General features: G+C 35.4%; 1 protein-coding gene across 13 annotated transcripts; it reads right to left on the bottom strand.

Moving 5' to 3' along the window:
* Positions 1–417: 417 nt before the first annotated feature.
* Positions 418–10,535, bottom strand: LOC131146190 (uncharacterized). 13 transcript variants are annotated; one of them, XR_009134262.1, is made up of 9 exons: positions 10,211–10,526; positions 9,833–10,029; positions 9,551–9,633; positions 2,034–2,286; positions 1,727–1,831; positions 1,458–1,569; positions 1,215–1,347; positions 1,019–1,136; positions 418–933 (listed from the first exon to the last, which is right to left on the bottom strand). XR_009134262.1 is itself a non-coding variant. In XM_058095585.1 (3 exons), the coding sequence occupies exons 1-3, from the start codon at positions 10,292–10,294 to the stop codon at positions 9,615–9,617; spliced, it is 300 nt and encodes a 99-aa protein (XP_057951568.1). In that variant the 5' UTR covers positions 10,295–10,526; the 3' UTR covers positions 9,552–9,614. The 13 variants fall into 13 exon arrangements, 2 of the variants coding, with proteins under 2 accessions (XP_057951568.1, XP_057951567.1); XR_009134265.1 differs by having other exon boundaries at positions 2,034–2,155; XR_009134261.1 differs by having other exon boundaries at positions 9,833–10,040; positions 10,145–10,427.
* Between the last annotated feature and the right edge of the window lie 1,670 nt (positions 10,536–12,205).

Genomic DNA, 12,205 nt, shown 5'->3' with positions numbered 1-12,205 from the left:
ACATAGATAAATATTATAACCAACTTTCAGATTTAAGCAGTGCTATAGTAGATCACGAGAAATTAGGATATGAAGAATGAAGATATAGGAACAATGTTTTCTTTTATTGTTCTCGAGGACAAACTTGGCTAATATCAATAGAACAAACATATAGGAAACATTTAGATGCCAGAAGTGTAGGCTCCACATAACTTCTTCTCACTTTTCTTTTGTTTCTAGAGTGTCACTTTTATTTGTTTTTATATTTTGGCTATGTAACTTCCTTCTATTTAATTTTCCCTATTATTTTGAAAATATTTATTTTTCCAGTGAAAATAATATCTATATAAAAAAACTACTATTTATTGACCATATTTTCCCCCAAAACTTCCAATCATTCGTTGCCAGCAAGAGAGTAATTTTTAGAAACATAGGATAAAAAAGAATTAAATGAATATATATTATATACATACATAGTTCATCCTTTCTGGCAGCATACTAACCAATTTCAGGTTTTCCTCCACAAAGAATTAAGAACGTACTCATATTTATTTAAAATAACTACTACATAAAGTCATTTATCTAATCTCATTATAAAATAAATTCAAAAACCTATTATTATCTACTCTAAATCTATCTAGCTATTCAAATATCTAATTCGGTCAGTTCTTCATCATCTTCTTTGTCATTGTCTGCCTTTTCTCTCTCATTTTCAGTCTTTTGAGGATTGATCATTTTTTGTTTCAATCTATGCAACTCCTTTTTTATGTGGATCCTTTTTTTGTTGCTCATCACTTGCTCCTTCCTTGTTGCTTCATAGTTATGTACTTCTATTGCTATAAACTTTCCAGATGCTCGACTATTTCAAAAGATATTATCAACTTGCACAATGAAGTTAAATAATTTTCCTTTGGAGTCCAAAATTCTTCGTGCATCTTCATTTTGATCATCTTCCTGCAATGTTACTTTTTGTCAATAATCTCTTATTAAATTTCTTTTGCCATCATTTCATTTATGATCAAATCAATATATAATTTACCTTGTGTTTTGCATCAAGAAATTCATCTACAGTGCATTATGTAATTGTTGATGTTGCATCAAATAATGTGACAATAGCTTGTCTTTTACCATCATCAACAATCACATTGAGAATATACCTGCATTATTGTTTTTCTAATAACATTATTAATATGTAGAAACCAAAGACTTTATGATTTGTAAGAGTGCAAACTCACCAAGGTGAAGATTCTGGATTTTTCTCTCTGCATTTCAGGCATTTCATATTGCCATCGTTCGAAAATATTTTCTTCTTGCAAGTTTTACAGGCATTGTGCCATGGTTCATCCTTGTTCTCAATGCTCACCATTGCTGCAGTAAAACAATAATACAAACTCTGAAATTTTGAATATAATTACTTAGTTGTATATGATGTGAATATGCTTGAATTATTAACAATTTAAAACTCCCTTAGTACTTACATCGAGCATGGTTGTTCAATCAAATCTTCTACGGAAATATGCTCAGCAAGTGCATATTTTTGTTGGGCACAATACATCTTTCACCTTCTTTTGTTCTTCATTTGCAAGTGTTCTGCATTTACTTCCAACAATGTAACTTATTAGTAACTTTAGTCCTACTTTGGAAAAAAAAAAAATACATATACACATACATTTCCTCTCTCTCTCTCTCTCTCACACACACACACACACACAAACACACAAATATGTGAAGGCAAAGATAACAGTACCTTTCATTTAGCAAGTATGCATCTGTACGTGGAGGATTAATTTGTATCGTTGTTATTGTCATTGATGACAGAGACAGTTTATCCATCCATTAATGTTGATCATACCTAAATTTTTAAAATTAGCTTGCAAGTTAAAAGACATTATAAAACTATATGATTTAAGAATAGGGTAAATAACTATATATCAATCTACTGCACGTTTTATTGTCCATATGATATTTTATTATAAATTATTATATATTTGCAATGTTATTTTCTTTTATGTATCTTTGAAACTAGTAGATTACAAAAAAGAGAAACGTTTTACCTTAATATGAAGTTACTTTGATTTTGGAGATTGCCAGTACCTGTCCCTCTTACTCCATGTCCTCTAGTTCATGCCCTTCGTTTATTGCGAGATCTCCCCAAAGAGCCACTTATAAAATGTCACTTATTTTTTTTAAAATTAAAATAAGATTTTATTAGTAAATTTTCTTTTCCTTTTTCCTATTTTTAAAATATTAAACCAAGTAATAGTGTGTTGTACTCTGAATTCATCTCAACAATGATACCTATCAGATCTGGAAAATATAGAAGGTTAAAGTATTGCATATATAATAAATTAAATGGTAAATAATATATTAACCGTTAATATACTTGAAGTTTGAATTAAATACCAATGATGTTGTCACTTCTCACATGTAGATGCAAATCTCTAAAAGATACGAAGTTGTAATTGTATTTTGTCAAGGAGATTAAGCAATCAGAATCTTCCACGTGAGTAATTGAATTGAGCAACAATTCATGTTCTTCATAGACATTAGCAAAAGACGAGTTTATTTGCTTTACAAGTCCATTAGAAATGAAGTATGTCCTTCCTTTGATAAGCGATTCTTTTAACATGTCAATGGTGTTATTAAATACAACTGCTTGTATTGTTATACCCTATGAGCATCAATTATAAGTTATCAATATAAGTAATTAATGTTAAAATGACACTAATATAGCACTTCAATGCTTTTATTTGAATAAAATGTTTCATACCTCGTCATCCATAAATATTAGCTTCCATATGTCTCCTGAACCTTTCTGATTGCTGTAAGTTTCTATTTGTCCTCTTCTTAGAACAACTTTAATTGTCTAATCTCTATCAAACGATCTTAATTTGTTGATGAGGGTATGACCTCTAGTGCCTGATTCTTGTTTGATTTTTTTTTCTATTCAAAATAGGAAAATAATTTAACTAATACAAGGAAGCAAACATTTGTCATCATAGGGTGTAAGTATTACTCATAACACAAACATTATGTGGGCAGTAGGTTAAAAATGTAGCATCTATATCATGAATGGGTTAGTCACCAAATCAACGCCTCATTTGAAGTATGCAGCGAGTTGGGTAATTGCAGTCTCTGAATGCCCTTTTTGGTCTATATAACTATTCATTGATTCACAAATTTTGATAATTATGCAAACAAAGGGAGGCCAATAATCAAAGGGAAAAACTAGTACCTATTCTGATAGCTAGAAGGTTATGAGGGTACCACTAAACCAAACAAAGTCTATAGATAATTCCCCTTTGCAATATACAATGTTATTATGCCTCATAACAATAACTTCATCTGAATTATAAGAAAAATATAATTTTTGACACATAAATTAGAAGCCAAACAAATCTAGTATTAATATTACTTCTCTATAAAACTACATGTTAACTGATGATTTGAAATTTATTGTGAACAAATAAGCAACCGATAAAACACTCAATTCAATATATTATTTCGAGTATACCTTTTCCATGGAATAGTCTCGTAAATAATCGAGTGATATTTAACCATATGCAATATGCAATCAAAAAAGTTCATTGAAATTATTGTGGGTTATGAAAATAGATTGGAGCAGAGGGTTTCCTAATTCTAATTCTTTGCTTCTCAGTCTATCATGTTTTTGTGGTTTTGGGCTCTTGTTTAATCATTTATGATTATATTTGCTTTTCAATGTTAAAGAATATAAATTTTGAGCAACATACTAAACCAGTTCTAAGAGGGTGGAGAGTATCTTAAGTTTTTTTCAAGATTCTAGTAAGGGTACAACATAAAATAATCATTCATAACTATATCTGCTTTGCAATGCTAAAGAACATAAATTTTGAACTACCTATTAAATTGGTTATAGGAGGTGGAGAGTAACTTGAACAGGAGACTTTTAAACAACTTTCCCATGAACCACCAAGCAGAATAAGAGACAAAAGTTTCAAAAAAGTCTTTATAAATCATGCAAAAATAAGTCATCTATATGAAAAAAAAAAAAAAAAGTACTACATAATAAATTTGTCAACTTGGAACTAAATATTCATTAATATATGAATATAGAATATGTGTAAACAAATCTTGTTGGATATCCTTTTCAATTTCAAATAAATTACTTACAATATACATTTAAGAAATAAAATATTAATCTTTTTATTGTAAATACTTGTTGGCAACAAGGACCTCTTTAAATACAACACTTCTAGTATAACTTTCATCGTTGTTCCTTGATGTTTCTGTCTTTGTAAGAATTTTTGTCGTTGAAGAAGAAATATCTCTTGATAATGCTACATATAGTTGATAATGCCCTCGTGCTTTGTTTATTGTCATTGACAAACTTAGTCGAATAGGGAATTGAATTCGTTTGAATTGAAATGGGTATCCTTCATTCTCTGTAGGTAGGAGTGGTATTCCATGTATGAAAACTTGATTCCCAACATGATGTCCTGTACTCCTGTTGTAATTTCAGCACAAATGACATTATTCTTTATGCTTCTACAGACCAACCTTGTCCCATTACATTCGACCATTTTTGGGTCAAGGTTTCTTAGCAATAAGATGGGCCAATTCACTTTGAGCATAAGTCTATGGGTGGGTTGGCATCAAAATATTCAAAAACTCTTATGGGTAATGATTTTGAGTATCATCAATGGTTGTATCATAGGGAAAATATGTTTTAACATCTTCAAGAAACATATCAATGAGTTTCTCATTTAACATGTCTACAAATTTATTTTTAGTAGCAAGAATAACACGGTTTGTGATATACTCAGCTGATTGAGCATTTTGGTGTAGGCATGGAGAGACACTATTAATAAGTAGACTCTCTGCATTCTCCGTCTTTCAGTACTTGATCATCATTTCATAAGGAATTTTCATCATATCACCATTTACTGTAGGTTCCTCACCATTCCCAACCAGTAGTAGGCAATTACAAAATGTTGGGTCAGTTTGTGCTCGTGTATTAATTGTCAAGATTAGTTTTTCCACGTTATTCCAAAGATATGATTCCACCAAGCTTGCATTGATAGTTTGTGCCCTTGTTCCTTTGGGCACTACTAGTAAAACTTGTTACCCCCAAAAAGTTTCTGGTTGCTCATAATATCTTGTAAGCTCCTATCTAAATCTTCTATTGTTCATCTTTTAGCCATTGGTGCCTCATCTCAAATAATAATTCTTGACCTTCTCAATAATTCAACTGTTCCACTCTACTTTGGAATGTCACACATTGTGGATTCATATGTGCCGTTCAACCACTTGGAAGTATGGATGCAGCAACACCGGATGTTGCTATAGCTATTGCAATCATGCCTTTCGATCTAATAGTGGCTAAAATTGCACAATACAAAAATGTTATACCGGTACCACTAGGTCCATCAATGAAAAATATTCCTCTAGTGTTAATATTCCCACAATCTAATATAGTAAGCTAATTGTAGTTCACTGTTCAAGTATGTTGACAGTTGTTGGCTTTCTAATGAAATAGGTATGGATAGCTCATCAATAATTTCCCTTTTCTCACTGGAGCAAATACAATCATCACTTAAATGAATAACTGGTAAATCGTAGTCGTCTATTTTTTCCCCATGTTCTTGATAAAAACTTCACATCCTCAATTGTTTTCCAAGTTTGTACCTATGGCATGACACCTTATTCACATTTACAATCTTCTGATAATGCTTCATAATATTTATCCCATAATTCTCGCACATTGAATGACTGACAGTAAACCAAAATAGTAGCAAAAACGTGGCGTAAAGATCTTGGCATTTAGTACAAACTTGCTTCGTATAAACATTGTGAAATATTGTCATCTGTTTCTAGAAGGCCACCAGGAATGTGAAAGACATATGTCCCGGAGTGGATCTCGGTTGCAGTCCGAGAAGAGAAAGGACATTAAATGTTTTAGGTGCGCTAAAATTAGGCACATGAGATCCGGAGTGGAAGAAAGGAAATGCTAATAATCAACAGGGTTCGTCAAAATATGCAAATGTAGTGGAAGGAGACTCGGAAAGCAGTGATGTTGATATGCTATGCATTTCATCGAGTTCGGAGTGCCTCACGGATGATTCTTGGATCCTAGATACTGGATGCTCTTATCACATGATAGCAAATAGAAAATGGTTCAACACCTATAAGCCAGTTAATATTGGTTGTGTTTTGACGGAAAATGATATTCCATGCAAAATAATTTGTATTGGAAATGTCTGAATCAAAATGTATGATGGTGTTGTGAAAACCGTATGTGATGTAAAGCATGTACATAGTCTAGGGAAGAATGTAATTTCACTAGGCACTTTACATTGTAATGGATATAGTTTCAAGTGGGGAAATAAAAGCGTGTAAAGGTGACTTAATAGTGATGAAAGGAGAAAAGGTAGCACACAATATCTATGCACTGCAGGGTAATACGGTTGTAGGTGGAGCTGCAGCTATGGAATCTAAGTCAGAAGTTCCTTGGCATATGCGGTTGTGGCATATGGGTGACTACATGTATTCAGATGTTTGGGGACCAGTGAGGATAGCAACATGGGGTAGACATATGTTTTTCGGGGGTGTATTACGAAAGATCTTGGTTTATCTCATGTGACACAAGCCTAAAGTGTTTACTAGGTTTAACTTGTGGTTGAAGTGGAGAAACAAACCAGGAGAGAGATCCTCAGGTCAAACATTGGGACTGAGTATACTAATTTTGTTCAAGGAGTTTTGTGAGCAGGGCAGACTATATGTAGGGCTTATAGGGTACTTCTTGGTGAAATCAGTGAGTATGACGTGTTTCTCGTGTGACCAATTGCCAAAGGTATCACTGGATGGGAGAGTTGCAGGTGAATTGTGGGTAAGTTTTGCGATAGACTACTCGGGCGTGAGTGGATGTCCACTGGTGCACTATTCTAGTGATGGAGGATCTAGGCTTGGTGTTATGTCCGGACAGTATATCTTTTTGGGGTATAAGAAAGGTGGGTTTAAGTTGGGTAATCTTGTGACAAACAAAGGGGCGATTGAGGACATGACTTTTGATGATAAAGTCATGGGGCAGCGTACTCAAGTAAAGGAAGAGAAACAAATACCAAAAAACTGCAGCAGCATCAATCAGGTTATTCAAGTGGAATTAAATACTCAAGATAGAAACGCAGGGAGTTCTATCTTGGGTCAACAATATCACGGTATAAATGGGCTTGCGATACAGGTGAAGCCACAAACTACGGGCAGAGATGACATTGTTCATATTGTAGGGAGTTTCAGCTCAGAAGACTAGCAGGATCACGGTGGGCCCATATGCACTATCAGACCACCACTTAGGTATAGATTTGACATTCTGAAATTTTATGCATTCATTACTACTAGCAACAAGGATCCTACTATTTTTCAAGTTGTCGTGCACAACAAAGGGAAAAAATAGATGGATAAGTGCTATGGTGGAGGAAATGGAAGTATTACATATGTACCAAGTGTGGGAGTTGGTGAGGCTTCTAGTGAGGAAGAGGGTGATAGGATGCAACAGGGTGATATATCTATTGTGTGTGAATGACATGTTATTGGCTGGGAAGGCTTTGACTGAAGCTAATCAGTTGGGAACTCTGTTGAAAGGTTTTGACATGAATGTGTTGGGTACGACCAAGAAGGGTCTTGGTTTGATGATTTGTATGGACAGAGCTGTAGGGAGATTGGTGTTATCTCTAGGTGACTTTGTGGACGGAATCGCAGGGAGACTTTGTTTGCCGTCTCAAGGGAGTTCTGTGGAGAATCGATATGAAATGTCTACAGCTCGGTACCCAAGGACAGGTTGTGATGTCCGGGATATGTCAAAGGTCCCTCATAATGGTGTAATGGGGTGTTTCGGACGATAGCAGAGTAGACCGCCAGTTGTGAGATTTGTTGAAGACTATGCAAGGGGTTTTCGTAACAGAAGGCTTGCGGCAGCGTTTGTTTACTATTGTGGGAAGGCCTTGTTGGAAGCCTAGGGCGAAGTCTCTGGTTGTTGCATCTACAACTGAATTGGGGTTGATGGTAGAAGCCAAAACTGGCATCGACAAGTTCAAGCGGTATTGCTTAGACTTGGTGTTTGTCTCCAGTTGTTAGATAGGAGGCAGTCCCAACCTAACGTCCCAAGTTCAAGGTGGAGTAACGGGTTCATGTTTTTCGGATTCTCCTAAGGGGCGTATGTTCACCAAGGTGGAGATTGTTGTGAATCGTGGCTCACATTTTAAAAGAAAGCATGAAGGAATGCAGCAGTGTAGCAAGGGAACCGTCGACGGTTTGACTAAACGGTCGACGGTTTGGCAATAGAATTTCAGACAATCACATTCTGTCTGAAACTATCGACGGTTTGGCTCGGGACACCCAGTGCAGATTTCAAATTTTGAATGGAGAACGTTACTATAATTGGGGTTTGGAGGGAAAATCTCTAGGAACTCTATTTATATTTCCTATTGGATGTATTTAGAGGGTTAGTTGATAGTTGTTGAGAGAATTGAGAGGGTTCTTGTATTACTCTTGTTATTTACACAAGAAGATAGTGAATCCTTACTATTTGCTCCCGTGGATATAGACATTGTCAAACCACGTAATTCCTTGTGTCTTTGTGATTGTTATTGCTTTCATTTAATTTGATGTGGTTGTGAATTGTTCAGTATATTCACCACTAAAGGGCTGCATTGTGTGTTTGATCTTTTACATACAAATATATATTCCGCTATGCATATTTGAGGGTTTTACACAACATAGATTTTATTATCAAATAGGTAACGGTACTTGCCTATATCATTGTTCTAGATTCCATCAACCTCCCAGTTTGCATCAGCTGCCTATTTACACAGAAGCAGTTTTTTTTTTTTTGGCTTTTCTAAAACTCCACCGACTTTAAGCAATGACAGATCCAAGGAGGCTGCAATGGTGGCAATTGCCTCCCCAAGTTCAAAAGCTCCAACATATATTGGATATTATATAATGAATATTTTTTACATTATTTCAAAATGCCCCTCAATGCTTTGAAAATTAAATATAGAGGTTTTCCCTACAAAAGTTTTAGGCATAAAATGTGAAGCAACATGTTTATGATCAGAAATCTGCTAAAGCAAAGAAAATGAAAGGTGCTTTCTCTCCCCCACCCGTAAATCTATTAATACAGTTCAATTTAATGATTATATTGCTTGTGCAATTACAAATTAAAATTGCATTTGCAATTTTTATTAAAAATTATCAAGGTAAACATGTGCTTTGTCCTTCCAAGAATAGCATCCTATGTCTGCCACTAGCTTTAAGGCTGTGATTTGTTGCATGAAGTGGAAGAGATCCCATCTCCAAATCTATAGTTGGTTTAAACACAATCAAATTTGGATTTTGCTCCAGAAAACCAGTTCCACGGCTGAAATTAAACTTTTCAAATTCCACAAAATCATTGTTCTAGATCAAATCCAGTGATGCACAAGACAAAGAAGCCTAAGGGAACCAGCAAGGGTCGTCAATCATTTCATCGAACACATACAATGCATTCCAAAGGTATATGCAACACAGAAAATTACAAAAATCGAAGACAAACCTTAGTTAAGGTGCTTCAAAAGTGGCTCCTTTATATGATGCTCCAGGAACTGAAATTGGCTACTTTATATGAAGCTACAGGAACTGAAATTTTGAATGCTTTTAGATTATTAGATAGACAGATTATATATATATATATATATATATATATATATATATATATATAGTTTTAAATTAATAAAATAATTTTAGTTAAAAAAATACAAAGGAGAAAAATAACAAAAAATAATAAGCAAAAGGGAGTGAACAAATAATTAAACCCATAAACACATCAAAAACATACCTGATAAGCGGCATGGGGGTAGCTGAAGTAAGGGATTTTGTGAGTATCATCTTCAGCTCGTAAGAATCCTCCGGTAGCACAGCACGTTGGAGGACCGTACCTGAAATCACGAAGTCATGTAAACCTGACCCCTCAGGTGCAGTAGGCGTAAGCGATGGAGCAAGGGCTTCATCAGTAGTGCCAATTGCGTCTTCCATCTGCGAAGATCCTGTTAAATAAATAAAATGTATATTCCGGAATGATGAAAAATTGTACAAGTGACAATATTTATACTAGTAATGAACTAAGAGCTGAATTAACAACTAAACTAACAATTCAAGAAGATAGTGAATAAAGATTTAACATCTCCATCTTGCTGTAAAAGATGATGAAAAATACTCCGTTGATGTGAAGCACAGATGGAAATGATCGACAGGAAGAGATGCCAATGCACAGAGCTGATGAGGAAGACAACAATGTCATGCGATGAGATGCCGATGCACAGAGCAGGCGAGGAAGACAACGATGTCGGCTGATGAGATGCCGACGAAGAAGAAAATTGCTGCGAAGTGAAGACTAAAAATAGGATCATATACCTCTTTAATACAACTGTCCTGTCATTTACCACTTCGTAAGTGTTTGTATCATTCTCCCCAGGATTCTCTATATTTCTTTTCCAGTTCATTCCAAATTTCCTTGCACTCTTACTTGTCATGATCTTAACAAAAACATTAGAGTCTAATATACAGTATAACATATTCATGATATTTGAATTAATCAAACAAAATTCATTTTCATTTAAAGGCACATAATTTCCTTTAACACTTACTGCCAGGCCATCTAGTCTTTTGATTTTATAAAAACACTTATTCTAATTTTCCAATAGGTGTAATTGACACCATAAAACACAGGAGACCTAGTAGGAGATTGTCCCTCACTGAATGGGAATAAACCAAATTGTATCATTGCGATCTTTTTAAAAAAACGTTTTAGTCTAGTGCAATGAGACTCCAATACCAATTATCGGAATTTGTGTATTCCCAAGAGGGGGGTGAATTGGAATTTTAAAATTTCTTCTTAGGTTAAACCAGATATTAGTAATATTTCACAACGTAGGGTCTTTCCAAAAACATACTCAATTCCCCAAGCAATTAACTGAGTAAATATTCAAGGCATATATAGCAGGCTCAGTAATTCACAATCATACACAATGATAAAACATAAACTTTCACGCCCCGAACCCGAAAATAGGACCCAGGGGTTAAAATGTAATCTAACATGTTCCTGTATCATACAAACCATCCGCAGATACAGTACAAAGGATGAGGGTCCGACTCCGTGGGGTTCTTAGGTACCCTATACACACCCAAACACAAACAGAATAAATGCAGCGGAAATAGGTCTTCTATATACATACAGTACCATACTAGAGTCTATACAAGCGCAGAAACAAGGTTCCATAAAAAACGTACAAACGGGTGCCCAACACATCTCAAAACGGCAACCCACAAAATACAAGTCCTAGCACTTACCCAAGCGCTACTCACAGTACACCGGCCACTACGCTCCTAACCTAAGGACGCTAGTTCCGGTTATTCGAAAGACCTGTAAAAATGTACATATAGTAGGGGTGAGACACATCTTAGTAAGGCAAATATAGGTTACACTAGTGTGTGGCATTTAAGTGTTATCATGACAGCAAATATATACACAGTTAAAAGCATTTTCAGTGTTTTCACAATGCAGTTCCAGTACAGTGCATACACGCACACACACGCATACGCACGCCCAAGATCTACCCGGTGTCGTCACACCCCTTGGCCCGAAGCTGGTCTGCGATATCCGGCGTTAGCCCGTAGCCAACCTGCAATACACGATGCCACCGGCACATGGCTAGTTCCAAACTACCATGGCATCGTACCGGTGCTAACTGGTGGATCCACACCCTTCGGTGATCAGTCGGTAAAGGCTCACAGCCTCGAATATAGAGTCGGACACTCTTGCATACATGGCAGGCGATAAACACACGCCCTCGGATATAGAGCCGGACATTCTTTCGTACTTGAAATAATTTGGAACCTAGTTCTTATTGCATTTCAACCAAAACACAAACATGTATACTCATATAACCAAACAAACCACACTCATTTGGTAATATAAAATCATGGTTTTCCGAACACATACAGTTCAAACAAGTCAAAGCATGACCATCCTTATATCACAGTATAAATCATCATATACACACGGTTTTAAACAAAACCAATGATGCAGCTCGTTGCCCCCATTTCCCAAAACTGTAATCATAAAAAACACATAGTTTTACTCGTTAGATCCCTCCAAATGAGTAGTCAAAACACACCCAAGACAGTGGACCAGAGTTCCACCGAGTCCAAT

Source organism: Malania oleifera, chromosome 13 (assembly GCF_029873635.1).
Source record: "Malania oleifera isolate guangnan ecotype guangnan chromosome 13, ASM2987363v1, whole genome shotgun sequence".
Taxonomy (NCBI): Eukaryota; Viridiplantae; Streptophyta; class Magnoliopsida; order Santalales; family Ximeniaceae; genus Malania; species Malania oleifera.
Note: the sequence above shows the minus strand (reverse complement) of the source record. Positions and strands in the feature narration are given on the sequence as shown.

What these genes read in the sequence shown, in the direction of transcription:
- LOC131146190 (XM_058095584.1), bottom strand. Translation starts at nt 10,403, where the DNA reads ATGATCCTATTTTTAGTCTTCACTTCGCAGCAATTTTCTTCTTCGTCG. An exon ending in CTGTGCTTCACATCAACGGA is followed by an intron (nt 10,041 to 10,210) that starts GTATTTTTCATC and finishes TTTATTTAACAG; the next exon opens with GATCTTCGCAGATGGAAGAC.